The sequence below is a fragment of the Equus caballus genome, chromosome 16, assembly GCF_041296265.1.
Source record: "Equus caballus isolate H_3958 breed thoroughbred chromosome 16, TB-T2T, whole genome shotgun sequence".
Taxonomy (NCBI): Eukaryota; Metazoa; Chordata; class Mammalia; order Perissodactyla; family Equidae; genus Equus; species Equus caballus.
The window spans coordinates 65,635,475-65,652,487 of record NC_091699.1 but is presented as its reverse complement, the minus strand read 5'-3'; the positions used below and the strand labels follow the sequence as shown (position 1 = coordinate 65,652,487).

General features: G+C 38.6%; 1 protein-coding gene across 17 annotated transcripts in view; it reads left to right on the top strand.

Moving 5' to 3' along the window:
• Window positions 1-17,013, top strand: part of RBMS3 (RNA binding motif single stranded interacting protein 3) — a 1,248,509-nt gene that overhangs the window by 860,345 nt on the left and 371,151 nt on the right. For all 17 annotated transcript variants that reach the window (XM_070238087.1, XM_070238085.1, XM_070238082.1 and 14 more), the window contains one exon: window positions 6,733-6,824. In XM_070238087.1, the coding sequence (XP_070094188.1) occupies window positions 6,733-6,824 (92 nt within the window). The remainder of the gene's footprint in view (window positions 1-6,732; window positions 6,825-17,013) is intronic.

The window sequence follows — 17,013 nt, the reverse complement described above, 5'->3', positions numbered from 1 at the left end:
TGAATGAAAGTACGCCATTTTGCCTGTGCTCGTCTAACTTAATCCCTATGTGTAAGAGGACCCTGCCCATTTCTTTATCTACTCTACTAGACCATAAACCCTGACAGGAAAAGCCATGTTGGAATTTTCCCTGCAGCATCCAGTATGCTATCTGTCATGCACATAGTAGATGTTTAGTAAATTAAATAATAAGAAACTCACATCATCATTCAAAAGTGTCCCTTGTAACAGCTAAATCCTATTCCCAAAACTGATGCCTCATTTTAGTGTTTCTGGCACTAGAATATCAAAATGTTTAGATAATTAAGCACAAGCATCCAGGGAATATAGTGAAGCAATCTGTTTACTGTAAATGGACATTGCAAGCCATCTTATTTGCTTCTATTTGCTAAGTGTCTGAGAGCTGCAGCCCTTTGCATAGGAAGTACATATGCTGTTCTTTTCTGTATAAAACTGCTCCATCCTATTTTCTAAATAAGCATGTGATTTCAGATTTTAATGGTTTAGGGTTTTTTCTTTTTCCTCAAAATAAACCCTCTTTTCTCTGGCTTTTGCATTCTAGCAAGATTTGTCTTTTGTCTTTACTTTTTCACAAATCTAGGTTAGGCCACATTGCTATTGCGTTGGTTCCTCTGTCATGCCCTTGCTTGGCAGTAATGATCATTCACAGGAAATGGATGCCAAAGAAGATACTGAAGAAATGACTGGGTTTTCTTGTTAGTTTGGTTTGGTAAGTAAAAAAGTAGTGAAGAATTTATCCAAGTGCTATCCTTCAACTATCTTCTTTGATCACATACTTCAGAGAACTGGGAAATTCCACAATAAGAAAAGACATTCAGCACTCACTCAACAGTTTAGGGGTGCAAAAGAAATCCAGCAGAAATCCAGAGGCCAGGAGGCTGCTGAGACTGCACTGGACGTCCAGGAAGCCTGCAAACCACTCCTCCCTTCCTGCAGGCCACCTTCCCTCCCTGCAACTCAGTTTGCCTGCTCTGAGCCCAGACAACAGGCACAGAATATTGTTAAGCCTAAGGAGAAGGAGGGGGAATTTATGGAAGGGCAATTCTTAAACATCTTCGACTGTTAAATTGGCGTAGAACTTCAGTTGAATGTATAATTCCTAGACAAAGTGTTCACTTACTCTGTTTAAAAATCACATTTGACTCACAGCTGGATCGTCTTTGAAAGAAGTTGGGTGTTACATCAAGCCATCTGTGTTTCAAGTGGGCTTTTATGACAGTCATTGTGAAGAGAAAGAGCACTGCAAACGCTATGAAATTTAGTATGTAGTTCCACTCGGAGCAAGTCTCCCTCGGCGCACTAGATGCCACCACAAATCTGAACCGGGAGTTCCGGTTTTATCGTTCCCCCCCACATAAAGAACAACCCAGTGTTGATAAATAGGTAAGCAGTTTAAATAGAGAATTGAAGGAGCCAGTTGCAACACAGACATATGAAGTAAGCTGTTGAAGATGGTAAAGAGACATTTAGCAAAATCCAAATGGATTGTCACCTGGTGGTCCAGTTGAATGGTGAAGGTCACAGAGAAGTTGCCTACAAATGCCCTAAAGAAAACAAAACCAGAAGCCCCTGGGCAATACCATTATTTGTAGAATTCTGTTACAATTTCTAAGCTCATATATGTTTTTTCTTTTTTTAATGTCAGCAGGCTTGTGGTACAATAAAAATAGCAAAACTTTAAATTAACACATGAGGTTTAAAGCATTTCAGGAAAGCATTGATTGTATCTGCCAATGCAATGAGTGCGTTTGGCGAATGACCTAATTAGCGTGGAGCTGGTTCTTTCTCACTGCTCTGCTTCCCGCTAATTGCAGAACTGCTGGCCTTCTCCCCTTGACAAGGAAGAAAAACAAGGACAGGGGTGTGTGGAGAAAACAGTGACATTCAGTTTTAATTCATTTGAAACTGCTGCCAAGCTTAATTATGTAATTGAGGAGTGAGACTGGTGGGCTTCCAGCCACGTGGGCTGGGCTTTCAGATGCTTACCATTCACTAGGGTTTTATCGAGGATTTTAGCAGCGACCATAAAGCATTATTAGCTGGAGCTGAACTAATCTCCCTACACTGCCCCTCACCAGATGTAGGTACAGAGGTTCCTGTTCCCACACTTGGTTATTTGTCATTAAGGAAAGCAAATTGAAAGCAAATTGAAGTTGCTTTATTCCAGAGTAACTGCATCATTATTCTTTAGGGGCAGCTTTGTATTTCATTTTGTTTTCTTCTGATTGTGGTGTCATATATGCTGTCACATCAAAGTCAGGAATGCCATGTTTATTCTAGAGTCGGAGTGTTTCTCAGGGTTGCTTGAGACATTTTCCCTCTGAAATTTCATTTTAATTAGTGAAAGTGAATTTGTATGAAAAACACATAAATATTTCAGTGAAATATTTCATCTTTGGTGGCTTCTTCTTGATTCATAACTTTGTTTCACGGGGCCTTAGCGCCCCTGTTGGCGTGGAGACTTCTGTGGAGGAGATATTTTGTACGAAGGGGCCCCTCTCTCTCCTTACTGGCATGATGGCTTTTTAGAAATACAACTCTCCCCAAAGTTCGCCCCTTACCTCCCCGATTCATAGAAAGCTCAGGTGTCTCATGCCCTCACAGAGATTTCTTCTCTGGATTGGAGTTCAGCCCTGGAGATCAGCACTGTGATTTTGTAATATCCTGTTTAACACGTGGGGGTGGAAGGAAAGGGAGGGAGCCAGAGAAGAAACGGTACTGGAGTAGAGGCTGAGAGTGTGAAATCTGGGGCTACCTTGCTGGTTGGCAGCACAGCTGAACCAGCACTGTGACCGCTTGGCATTTATACTGTTCTTTATAGTCAAATGTATTCATAGACATTTTTATCAGTTAATTCCCACTGTAGTCCCGTGAAGTAAGTTAGCATCTTTTAAATATGCTTTCAATTAATTCTAACAAATATTTACTAAGCACAGCCTGTGCTATGTGTTAAGTACAGTCCCAGTAACTGGGGCTGTACAAAGAAATAACACCTGGTAGCTAAGAGTGCTGTTCTTGCCTGCCTTGCGGTAATGGTGAGTGAAGGGAAGTCTCCCTCTTTGAGTGCAGGGCAGCGCTTCACATGAGTCCAGGCTCTCTCTCTCCTCTACTTTCTCGGGAATGTTATGCTATAAATCATCTCTTTGCCTCCTGAAGTTTTGGTCTCTTATTTTCTTCTTGATCTTTCCTATCACTATTCAAAAATGGTGAGAACAGTCCCATAGTGGATACGACAGATAAATATTTGTTGAAGAACTTGAAGGAATGCTCAGTAGTTCTCTACCCTGGCTTCACACTGAAATCAGCTGGGGAACACACACACACACATACACCCGTACAAATACAAATGTGTGTGTGTAAACACTTGGGCACATTCCCAAAGATATTGATTTCATTTTCTTGGGGGTGAGAAACGAGCATTGATATATTTTTTTTTTAGCTCCCAAAGTGATTCTAGTGTGCAGCTAAGGTTGAAAACCATAATATTTCCTATCTTAAAACAAACACGCACAGCTCATTGGACTTCATATCTCCCTCTAACTAAGCTATCTCTTAATTCTCCTTCCAAGCAAGATAACCAAAAAGAGGCCTGTAAGCACTCTCTCTACCTCCTCATCTTTCTGTTGCTTCAACTACTCAAACAGGCTTCAACCCCCAGCACTTGCCTGAAACAAATCACGATAATGACATCCGTGTTCCTAAACACACTGGGCATTTTCAAGCTCTCGTCTTGCTCACACTCTCAGTGGCGTTTGGCACAGACAGTTGATTTCTCTCTCCTTCTTAGAACACTTTCTTACCTTGGCTTTGAGATGTCGTCTTCCCTTTTCATTTCCTTCTTCCTCTCTGATTCTCCTTCAGCCTCCTTTGGAAGCTCATTTTCTTATCCGACACCTACATGCTGAAGTTGCTCAAGCCCCAAACTTGGGCCCTTTGTTTCTACTTACAGTAGGCATTTTTATCTGTTTTTATCTCTGTAAATAATGTGTTTATGCTTTTGACCTCCTAATTTACATTTCCAGCCCTATCTCCTTTTCTGAGTACCAGCCTAATATATCCAGCTGCTACTTGACAGTTTCACTTAGATGTCTCACAGGCATTTCTGACTTAACATCAGTCTCAAACTGATGTTTTAATTTTCCCTCTTCCCTGTTAGATCCTCCTCTAGTCTCCTCATGTCAGTAAATCACAACTCCACCCACCCAGTGGCTTATACTGAAAAAACAGTAGTAATCCTTGTCGTGTATATCTCCCGTACTCCCAGCCCATTCAATCCATCACCAAGTCTTGTTAATTCTGCCTCCGAAATATCATTTGATTCATCCATTTCATCCCACCCATTTCACTGCCAGCTGCCATTTGTCTGGATTGCTGTAATAGCCCCTAAGTCATCTCCTGGATTCCACTCTTCCCGCCCACCTTCTCCACAACCACTCAATCTTCAGCAGAAGCCAGTTGCAGTGAGATTTTAAGACATGCAATTCATTTCATGCCACCACTTCTTGAAGATTTTCAGTAATGAACAATCAATAGTTAGATTCTATAGTATATGCTCTCATTTTCTTTCAAGGACAGCATACCATTTGGTAATTATAGATTCATTTGTATAGTTGTTTGTTCTGTATCTATCACCCAACTCAACTATAAGCACATGAGGGTGGAAAGTGACGCTATTGTTTTTCACTACCATATACCCTGTGCCTGACAAAGTGCCTCACATAGAATTTTGTTACTGAATGAAAGAATGAGCATGGGAATGAATGAGAAGGATTGATTGAAGGAGGACGTAAAAGGAGGTGCTCTGTCAGTCCTCACTTAGCCAGTTCTACTGAGAACTCAACCACTGCATTAATAAAGGTACTGATTGAAAGAGCTGGATTGAATCCTTTTGTGGAATTGTTTTATTCCATGTACTAACTTCAAAATCCGAGAAATTTTCCGGAATTGTGTCCTCTCCCTGGTGGGCTTCAGGGGCTACTAGAAATAGTTTGCAAAGTGGGGTTGTAAAGCAGTTCATTGTATGCTGTATTTGGAAAGGGCATCTGCAGACTTGGTTTCAAATCCTGGATCCACTAATTAAGCAGTTTGTGATTTGTGTCACCTCACCTGAGCCCCAGATTTTTCATATGTATGCGCGAATGGTCATGAGGTCAATAGTACATGAAGTTATTATAATTTCACCAGGTGTCACTGTGTCAACCATCCAGCACATATCTGGTAGGTAGGAGATAATGTCTACGTTCAAGTTGTATTTTCTGCTCCCCTTAATTCTACTTCTTGTGTTATTTTGTTCTTTTCCCCCTTTTTTCTGCTTTTTTCCCCCCATCTTACTCATTCTAGTGGGTGTAATACTTAAATTACTCACACAGTTTTAATTTTGTGGGAAGAGAAGAATTAGCAGTACTTACAGAGCAGGCTTCGTTTTGGATGAGAAGTACGAACTTCGCAGCTACTCTGCCCAGCTTTTCAAGAGCATTTCGTGGTACACTGCTGTGTGACAAGTTCATTTCAGGATGACATGCTGGGAGGGAGAAAAAGAAGAAGGGATTCGAGGGGAGAGAATTTAAAAGTTAATTAAAGGAAACAACTTGGTAACTGAATTCCCTTGCACTCTTCTTTGGTTATTTGGTGAGGGAAGTCAGAGGGGTCGCAGTGCATGGTTAGTAGGTGTGCTTCAGTAGCTCACCTCGAAACTTCTAAATGAGATGAGTATGAGAGTGCAGAGCAAATCCCTGCCTGATGGATGAGAAGAGGCGTAGGGTACATATGGTGGGCTTTTTAGATGTGCTAAACAAAGCTGCCATCATACTCATTCTTGAGCATTTCTATTTTGAAATATTCTCGGCAGCTGACATTAGTTAGACTAAGCCGTAGAGTAACATCCGCTAGTTCACGGGTGTGCAAAAGCCTCTTTTCATTGATTCTGGCAATTTCTTTGGCCTCACTTTGCATACACACCTACATAGTTACACAGAGCAACTCTTGTGTCCTTTTCAGATAGTGCTCAGGTAGCATACAAGTGAAATGGGTCATTGTTTCTTATTTTTGAAAGAAGCTTGAATATCTATTTAATTACTCTTTATCACAGATCAGTTAAGAGTAAAAATAGTTTGTTTAAGATATTATCATTGAGAGAGACAGGGTCCTATAATGAATTAGCTTGGGCTTAGTAATAGCTGGAACTAGGTTCAAACGTTAACTCTCATTCACAACCTTTATTCATTCACGCAGTCAACACATATTTATTGAATGCCTACTGTGTGCCAGGCACTGTCGAGGTTCCTGGTGACAACTGTATGCAGGTTCTTTTATGGTTTTTATTAACATCAATTTTTTTGAGGTTTTCAAAATTAACTTTAGAAGTAAACTTTTCTATATTTTTCAACATTTTGTGCTCTTCATTCTTGCCACAAATCCACTGAAGAAGGAAGAACATAGTTAAATAATGTATTACCTTACTCACCAAGTTAATCTAAATCAGGTTGCTGATTGCATCTCCAATCTCCAGAGCCATCTCTGGAAAACAAGAGTTATTATTTTATATTTAACGATGTTGTGGTAACTTCCCTGATGTATTAAGGACCGTAGATTGAGATCCTTTGTGTTGAACCAGAGTCATGAATGCAAGTCTGACCACAAACACACATTCCATCAGTGTGGTAGAGATGCATCCATTTGTGAGTACTAATAAGGGATTCTGTGTTTTCACAGGTTATGGTTTTGTAGATTTCGACAGTCCGGCAGCTGCACAGAAAGCGGTGGCGTCTCTCAAGGCAAATGGAGTGCAGGCACAGATGGCCAAGGTAAGATTGGTGTTTAGATTGCTTTTTTGTTTTTCTTTTGTGAGAATATATTTCTCCATTGCTGTGAGCTTAATCAGAATCGAAGTTGGCAACAGTTTGAATTATATTTACTTGTTAGGGAAAATAAGAAACCCCACAATAAGTTTGGCTTGGAAGAATCTGGCTGGTATATTTCATTGTTTCTTTGTGTGTATCTATCAGTGTGCTCTTTTGTTATGGTAACCTCGTTAGTGATTTAAGGGCACTCGTGAAATGCTCTATTTTGCCTGAAAAAGAAGGCGTGTATGTATCCAGGGCTTTCACCAGTAAACAGTTCTGGAGTAGGACACTTCTCAGCAAGTTGTCTTTGATAAACTGTGCTAAAAAACTGCTCACTCTCATGTTGGAAAGAGTTGATTGCTGAAGGATGAGGTTGTCAGATCTGTGCAGGAAAATGAATTTAACGAAAGTGCCCACTGTGTGCATTGCTAGAATTTCATTTTGGCTTTTATAAATAGTTTCCCTAGTTAATAATTTCCTAGATAATAATTTTCTTTGTTTCTTTGTTTTGTTTATTTTTGATGAGGAAGATTGGCTCTGAGCTAACATCTGTTGCCAATCTTCTTCTTTTTTTTCTCCCTAAAGTCCCTATGCATAGTTGTATATCCTAGTTGTAAGTCCTTCCAGTTCTTCTATGTGGAATGCCACTAGAGCATGGCTTGATGAGTGGTGTGTAAGTCCATGCCTAGGGTTCAACCCTGCAACCCTGGGCTGCCGAAGCAGAGCATGCAAACTTAACCACTATGCCACCAGGCCAGCCCAATAATAATTTCCTTTTTTCTTTCTTTTTTAAAATTTGATTTAGCTTTTCCCCATGCTGGTTTGAGACTTACTTTCTTTTCTTTTTTGAAGATTGGCCCTGAGCTAACATCTGTTGCCAATCTTCCTCTTTTATTTTCCTCCTCTCCAAAGCCCTCCAGTACATAGTTGTATATTCTACTTGTAGGTCCTTCTGGTTGAGCCACGTGGGACACCACCTCCGCAGGACTTGATGAACAGTTCTAGGTCCACTCCCAGGATCCGAACAGGTGAAACCCTGGGCCACCAAAGCAGAGTGCAAGAACTTAACTACTCAGCCATGGGGCCAGCCCCATGACGATGATTTTCAGTTCTCACTTATTGTTATGTATAACAAGCAGCCTGAAACTTTCTGTCTGAAATTTTCATGCATTTTTATATTCAAGAAAATAAATAGGGGATCAGCCCGGTGGCCTAATGGTTAAGTTCGCACAGCCTGCTTCGGTGGCCTGGGGTTCGCAGGTTCAAATCCTAGCTGTGTACACCACTCATCAAGTCATGCTGTTGCATCATCTCACATAGGAAAAGTAGAGGAAGATTGGCACAGATGTTAGCTCAGGGTCAACCTTCCTCACACACACACACATACACAAAAGGAAAATAAAAAGGATCATTTATGATAATTTTGTATCCTGATTACAGTGGTAGTTACAAAAATCTACACGTGATGAAATGACATAGAACTGTACATACATATTGTAACAGTGTCAATTTCCTGGTTTTGATATTTTGCTGTAATTGTGTAAGATGTAACCTTTGAGGAAACTGAGTGAGGAGTACATGGGATCTCTCTATACTATCTTTGCAATTTCCTGTAAATCTATGATTATTTCCAAATAAAAAGTTTAAAACGATCATTTATAACATATAGACGCTTGGTACATAGTTGTTTTAAAATAATTGTCATTTTGTATTTGTTCAAAATATGTTCACAAGTTTTTAAATATTTTTCTGATTATTATTACTGAATTTGTTTATCCTTGGACTCTCAAAAGTTAGGTAGAAGAGGCAACTAACCTCGAAATCCTGATCTAATGCATTTGTAACATATTCATGTGTACACTTACCCTTACCTATTCCCATAAGGGCTGAGTGATATAGTGATGAAGTCATCAAATTTTCAGTCATTTGGGTTTTGTTATGATTGCTAACATTCTCTGATAACATTTTCCGATTTCAGCTTCAGATAACTAAAGTTGGGATATTTGGTGTTTTCCTCTTCAGTTGTCTTCTAGTAAGCTGACATCACCCATATCTGTTAACATTTTGTTGTGGGTCACTTCCCATATGGATTACTTTGGTGGACTCATTGCCCTTTATAACACATTAATTGTTTTTCGAGGCAGTATAAATTAGAAATTTGAATTCTTTCAGCTGTGTAATGTATTCCTCATCAGGATTGGGCCTGGAAACTTGTAATTTGGTCATGAACTAAGATTGATGAAGTTAATATTTGTAATTAATAAGGAAATGATGTACATGTCTTGGTTTAAAGGTTACTTGGCAAAAGAGTCAAGTTACTTGACAACTTAAACTTCTTATATCCAGAAAATAAATGATAAAATTTAGTTTTAGGTATATGCAAAATATAAAACTTGAATTTGGACTCAAAGGCAACACCTGTTGACAAAAAAGTGATTATAAAAATGCTTATGAAAAATTGTTATTGGAATATCTTTGATCTATTCTTTGGATAAGCTGCCAAATTTTGGAAATTGCTAGATTGTGGCAGTTTAGAAATAATGAATACAGTGTGCATAATCTTCACTGTTTCAAATGTTCTAAGAATATACATATATATGTGTAGTGTTACTTGTTGGATAAAAACCACTACTATCTTGCACAATAGGAAAAGAAGGTTGGCAGTGATTTCATAACTGCTGAGGAGCCATTATATTTCTCCTCTGTTTCTGAGCATTCTAATACATGAGAAACTTTCTGTCTCTGTGTCTCTTGCTCTCCTTCATACACACACACACACACATACACACACACACGCACACATACCCACACACATACACCCACCCCCACTGTCATCTCAGTTAAACAGGTTTCTTCAAAGAGAAAATATTTTAAGGAGCTTCTGAAAGTATTATTCATTATAGCCAACATTGTGACCCATAGGCCTTGCCCAACGTATGCAGTAAGGAGATTCCAGTTGGGATGTTTAAAGGCATTTGCTTTATTTCTGGAGTTGCTGAAAAATTTCGACCATATTGATTATGCCATCTGTGGAGTAAATTCTTATTCCTGTTTTTCTCACAAACTTGGAATCTAAAGCCCCGAGCTTTAGAGCCACATCTGTGTACTGGAAAACTTTCAGCAGTAAATGACTCTGTAATTTAACTACCCAGAAGCAAATAAATAGCCTCCCTTTGACAATGAAATGGAACAAGCTTGACCACCTGTATTAGCAGATTTCTCACTGAGCTATGGGATTTCATGGCATTTTTTTTTCCTTTGTCCTGGTGATAACTATTATTTATTACCATATAAACCTGCAGTCTGCAGGGTGTGTGAAACTTGCACTATATTTTTTGCCATTTAAGTATCTATTGAATTGCCTCCTGCATCCTTGTTCTCATCAATATCCTACTATGCAGGTTGTGGTGCCACATTTTAACGACTCCAGGATTTTAAAGCAAAAATGCTACAAATAATCTAGGTTCCCAGTAGCAACCTGAAGTGAACATGAAACTCTCCAAGTGAATTGCTTTATTTAGCTAACTTATTCCAACGTGTGCATATGAAAAATTCAACTGATTTGTCAACTAAGAGGAATTAAACAATAAATCATCCAGTAAGTGGTAATTGATTAATAATGTATAACCATTAACACAGATAACATTTTCTGTATACTTGCTGTTCTGCCAAAAAGAGCTTTTAGGGATCAAAGGATGTGTTTCTTTTAGGACAACAGATTTAGAATACTTTAGTAATACATAGTGGTTAGGAGCATGAGTTTGGAGGAAGATAAACTTGACCTTGAATGCTGGCTCTGATACTACCTGGCTGTGTCACCTTGGCTAAGTTATTTACATGTCTCTGAAACTCTCTAACAATAGTACTCAGGTTATAGAACTGCTCTGAGAATTAATTTAAAAAATACATAAAGAATTTAGGATAGTATTTAGATAATACTAAAATTCAATCAATGTTAATTATTCAATAAATGTTATGCATTACATTCAAACTTGTTACTGCATCTTCTAAAATCCTGATGTATTCTTTAAGTATTATGTTATTACAAAACACTTTCTTGAGAAATAGAATAAATAGTATCAATCAACAAACATCCCTATTGCCTGCTAAGTGCCAGGAACTGTTGGAGAACCAAGATTGAATAAAACTTATTTCTTATTCCGAATTTTTAACATTTAGTCTATCTCCTGGGATTGCTACAACTCTGGATTAAGAATATTGGCTATTGCTGTTCTTGCCAACTTCAAGGTATTTAGAAGAAAGTCATTGGCCAAGGAATTTGTCTTTGTAAGCGTAAAAAGAGTGGAGATAAACCAGCAAAGAATAGCTTAACTTTGTAGGTGTTTATTTTACTCATTCGTAAGAAGGCTATAGATAGGCAATGAAGGGCAAAGGTTTTGGGAATGCCATCAAGGATCAAAGCTGCTCCGCCATTCTTTATGTATGACTTTCATCCATATATTTACATGTTCATTTCTATAATTCCAGCTATTGTATCCACATTTTAGCCAGGAAAACAAAAAGAGCAAAGGCTGAAGGATCATTATAATTGATTCTGGCCTTTTAAAAGCTTTTCCAGAATCCTAGCTTAGGAACTTATGTTTATATCTAAATGGTCAAAACTGAGTCATATTTTTCCCCCCTTAGCTGCAAGAGAGTCTGGGATGATGACTATTTTAGCTTTGTGGGCTTTATTAGAGAAAATTAAGAATAGTTCATCTTCTTAGCTATCCAGCATCCTTGATACTATTTTTCCCATCCAGACATTTTGGATGGCATGCATTCATTCCTTCCCAAAGGGAACCTACATCAAAGCCTCATCCTATAATAACACCCAGTGATGCTGTCATCTCTAACAGGCCCAGACACAGCTGCTCCTTATGGCTTAGCAACCCATAATTTTAAAAAACAAGTTATCTGCCTGAACTCCCACAATACAGAATGACAGAGAAACAACAGGATACATAAAACTAAAGGAAAACTACCATTTAGGAAGAGAGAGAATGGGAAACAAGCAGAAATCACTGATTGCTAATACATATCAAATCCTGCTGTGCAAGAATAGAATTCTTGCTTTGTCAGTGTAGTATATTCCTTGGTTAACCAATCATAGAACTCCTGTCTGCCATCCTGAGGGATCTCCATTGCCCATTATTCCCCATGGCCTCATGGAGGCCTTGCTGGAGGGCTGTACAGCTTTAGAAACTGAATTTTTCCACATGTAAATTTGGAGGTTCTAGAATGGATCTACATACTGAATAGATGCCAAATATTACCAGCCAAGCCTTGAGTTATCTCAGGGTTAGCAGGCCTATTTCCTATTTTTTGCATTGTTAGTGATGTTGAGTCAATCCTGACTCCTAGTGACTTTGTGTACAGGAGAGTGGAACCCTGTCCTGTCTTTTTGTGCCATCCTCTCACATTCTGGTTCTATATCAGACAATGCTCCACTGCTATTCATAGGGTTTTCACGGACAATCTTTTTGGAAGTAGGCAGCCAGGTCCTTCTTCCTAGTGTGTATTAGCCTGGAAGCTCCACTGAAATCTCTCCACCCTGGGTGACCCTGCTGGTATTTGAAATATCAGTGGCATAGCTTTCTGCATCACAGCAACATGCAGCTGTCACTATACGACAATTGATGGATGAGTCGTTTGGTTCCCTGATAAGGAAATGAACCTGGACCATGGTGGCGAGAGAGCCAAATCTTAACCACTAGACCACCAGGGCTGGCTCTTTCTTATTTGCTGTCAACTCCAAACACAAGTAAACAGAACACATCTCTTTATAGATGAAAGGCCACAGAGAAGGAGTTACCCCTTCCTCAGGGACTTTAGATAAGGCTTTATAAGGTCTACTAATAGGACTGCCATTCCAATAACCAAAGGTGATTCCCCCCACTGTGGGATATGTAGAAGAAATACAAGTTAATTGATCACAAAAGAGACCAAGTGTCCAAGAGAATGTCAAGCACATCAGGGATAATATAAAAATATTGTGTCAACCATGGGGGTAAAATAAAAATACCATGTCAACCATGGCAGAGAACCAGATTGGGACCAGTGGGAAGGAATTCTCCCCTATAAACCACTATCTTAGCAGTAGTTACCTTTGGGAAAAAAAATCAAAATGAGTAGATTTCTTTCACTTGGGATCAGAAAAGATAAAAATGAAAATTAATGATTATAGGAAAATAAAGCCTGTAAATTTAAATAGGTGTATGCACACAATTAATTTAAAACATACATCACCTCAGTGGAGCTCTGACAGTTATATTCCAGCAGGAGAATTTTAGTTAATGAAGGAAGGGTCTATTCCATAGAATATTCTAGACATTAAAAAAAATTCAACCACTAGCCTCATGATGTGGCTTATTGCCCACCAAACCTACTCTTCTGAATGCAGAGACACATGCCAGGCTTGCACGGCCAGACTCTTGTGGTTTAAGGCAATAGTAATAGTCTCTGCTTTTACCATTCTTAGGTATAATGGAACAAACGGGCTATTTGGTGTGCTTGGGTCACTGTAATAGAGTGAGGCGTACTGGTAAACCAGCCAAACAAGAAAGTTTCTCAAAGGCTCTCATGTCTAAAGGAGAGAGGCCTTGGTCAAGGGCAATTTCAGTAGGTGATAGAGGAAATGTTGCTTCCTGAGACTGGGTGGGAAACTCAATCAGTACTTTGCACAATGATGGGTAAGTTCTCTCTGGGGATTCTAATATCCCAAGAATAATGTTTGGAATTTTTTTGCAACAAGATCAAAGGATCAGAGAAGCCTGTATACTACCATTTGTCTATATCCCAAAATGTTTCCCTGGGGGATAAAGACTATAGCCTGGAATTTAGGTAGGAGTCCCATTCATTCTCCTAGTTTCTCAACACATTTATGTTGAATACCTATTGCATACCAAGATTGTTCTACATGCTGAAGACATAGCATTGGACCAAACAAAGTTTTATGAAGATCGTATTCTACTGGTGGAAGGCAGAAAATAAACAAAGAGATATAATATGTTAGGTAGTAAGAAGTGGTTCAAAGACAATTAATACAGGTTACGGATACTAAATAGATAGGAAATGAGGAGGACAGTGGTTGAAGGTTTGGCTGGGGTGCATTTTAGACAGAGTGGTCAAGGGAAGTCTCTCTGATGAGGTGACATTTGAACAGAGATTAAAAAGAAATGAGAGCAAACTATAATATATCTAAGAAATTGTTATGAAAAATTTCTATAGTAATTAAAAATGGAGTAGGATTTTTAGTGTGTTAACATGTTTGGGTTTTGTTATCATCTAAATCCTGCACTTTCCTCTGAATAATAGAAGAGTTGGATGCACCACCATCATTTCCCCCTTCATGTTTTTGTGGGAGTTCTCTGGTTTCAAATCATCCTCACGGTGCATTTTCTCAGAAGATTTTTCTCGTATGAACCAAATTCTAATTGAGACAGTAAATATTTTCTTCCAACACATCTTCAAATCATGTTGTTCTGTTGTAGTGGTCGATGTAAACATATGACGTGTACCCTACACCACTGTTGTGGAGTACACTTTAAACAACTGTAATTCCAAAGAATGGCAGTCCAATGTTGGTTTTAACACAGTTCATTACTCTCGGATGACTGAGGCTATGTAATGAAAATCTTGCTCTATCTCATTTCCTAAAACAAATGTTTGTGTCACGTGCTCCCCTGGAACACATTTTCAACAGAAGAACATCTCTAACAAACAGAAAGTATTATTTTCCTCGTGATTGAGATTGTTGAAATTGTCAGTAAGAGAAATACTAGTGTTTGGTCTTCTGCATGTCTGTAAAATATTTGGGAATGTCTGCTTTCTTGGCTATGTCAACTTGGACCAATTTTCTTTTTCTGACCCTAATGCTGAATGCAGGGATATAAAAACCAATATTGAGACTGTCAGGGTTGATCTTAATCCTATTGGTTAATTATTTGAAGTTTTGAGGCAGAATCCTCCGAAGTTAAATATTTGTATTAGCGTCTACCAAATGCTTTACATAATCTGCTTCTGGGTGCTTCTCCATGCTTCTGCAAGGCCTTCACTGTGTCTGTTTTAAATGAAATGGTGGGTATGTGCTCTAACAGAATTTCCTGCTTTCCTAGCATTTGACGACAACAAAAATCAACAAAAGAATTTACCTTAACTTATATCGTAAAATTGAGATGTCTACTAGGTGACCAGAAACTTTTTTGCTGCAGGATATATGTGCAATACAAGTTCTCTGCAATTTGCAAGAAATACCAACTCTTTCATCCTGCCTTTCTGAACAGAATGTGTCCACAGGCTGGTCTCAATCAATAACTCATTTCTTGATGTACTGTTGAGAAATCTAATAATGAACAATCTTCGTTCATGGCTTTAATAATTTGTTCTTAAAACTGAAAGGAAATGATCCTTTCTCTGGTCATCATTGTTATGGATTCAGAGGGCCTAATTAAAAGCATCACTTTGTCCTATGTCGATTCTGATCCCATTGAAAAAAAGAAGTACTTCAAAGTAAGAAAACTATGAAATGATTTACTGATGGTAGTATCTTAGGAAAATGAGACTCAGGTTTATAAGGAAAATGAGTCTTTTAATATTGCATGCCAAAATTGGATGTAGCCATCCTGTCACAGCAAGTGCTGGAGAAATACAGCCTCCCTGCAAAGGGATAAATGTTGATAAGTCATGAGACATAGAAGAAATTAGTGAATGTTCTGTCTGCTGGCAGATAGATCCAAAGGAGAAGGGACGAAGCAATGAGCCATGCTTGCTGAGTTCATATTGTCAAACACACCAGTCAGGTAAGCCATCACTCCTGTCATTTGAGACTATTAAGTAAATGAACAAGTAAGAAAAGGGCCAGGAGTGTTACACCAATATCCTTCTATATAAAAATACAATGAGAAGGGACGGAAACTTCCCTGGCCCCTACTCCTAGCCAACTTTAATTGCTTTCTGCATCTTATTTTGCACTGTACCCTGAAGAAAATTCTTAGATGAATTGGAATGTTAGAATTATATATATTATATACGTTATTCTTAAGGGTTTACCATCCTAGCGTGGAGAAACCTGCTGAGTACTGAGAGGTGTGGGCCACCTTTCATTTCTGCATTTACCACTGGTGTGCTCTGGGACTCTCTTCCAGTCCCTTAACTGTATCCATTCTAAAACAGGCAAGGACACGGACAAGAGAATGTAGGTAGTAAAGGAAAGTATATTTCTCGAGTACCTGCTGTATGCTAGTGAATAGGTTAAGTGTTTTTAGAGTTATTATCACATTTAATCCTTACTAGGATCCTGTGAGGTAGGTATTACTATCTCCATTTTATACATGAAGAAACGGGATGGCCCAAGTTCACGATGGTAGCCAACAGAGAAGTCTGGATTTGAACCCAAATCTGTCTGATTCCAAAGCCTTATTATTTCCAAGGAAATTATAAAGCTGCCAATGCTACTCTCTAGTCTCTTCAGTGGTGCTTGGCTATTTGATTTCTTTTTTTCCCCAGAAGTATCAAGATATAATTGACATATAACATTGTGCATGTTTAAGGTGTACCATGTGATGATTTTATACACTTATATATTGCAAAATTATTACCGTAGTAGGGTTATTTAACACCTTCATACTTCACATAATTACCATTTCTTTATTTTTGGTGAAAACATTTACAATCTATTCTATGAGCAACTTTCAAGTATATAATACAATGTTATTAACTACAGTCCCTATGCTGTGTCTTAGATTGCCAGAACTTATTCATCTTATTATTGGAAGTTTGTACCCTTTGACCAAGATCTCCCCATTTCCCCCAGCCCCCAGCCCCTGGAAACCACCATTATACTCTGTTTCTGTGAGTTCGGCTCTTTATAATTCCACATGTAAGTAATATTACACGCTATTTATGTTTCTCTGTCTGACTTATTTCACTTAGCATAGTGCCCTCAAGTTCCATTCATACTGTCACAAATGGCAAGATTTCCTTTCTTCTCATGGGTGAATAATATTCCATTGAATGTGTGTATGTATGTGTGTGTGTGTGTGTGTGTGTGCGTGTATGTGTATATATATATACACACTACATCTTCTTTATCCAATTCAACCATAGATGGAGACTGGGTTGTTTTCATATCTTGGTTATTGTAAATAAT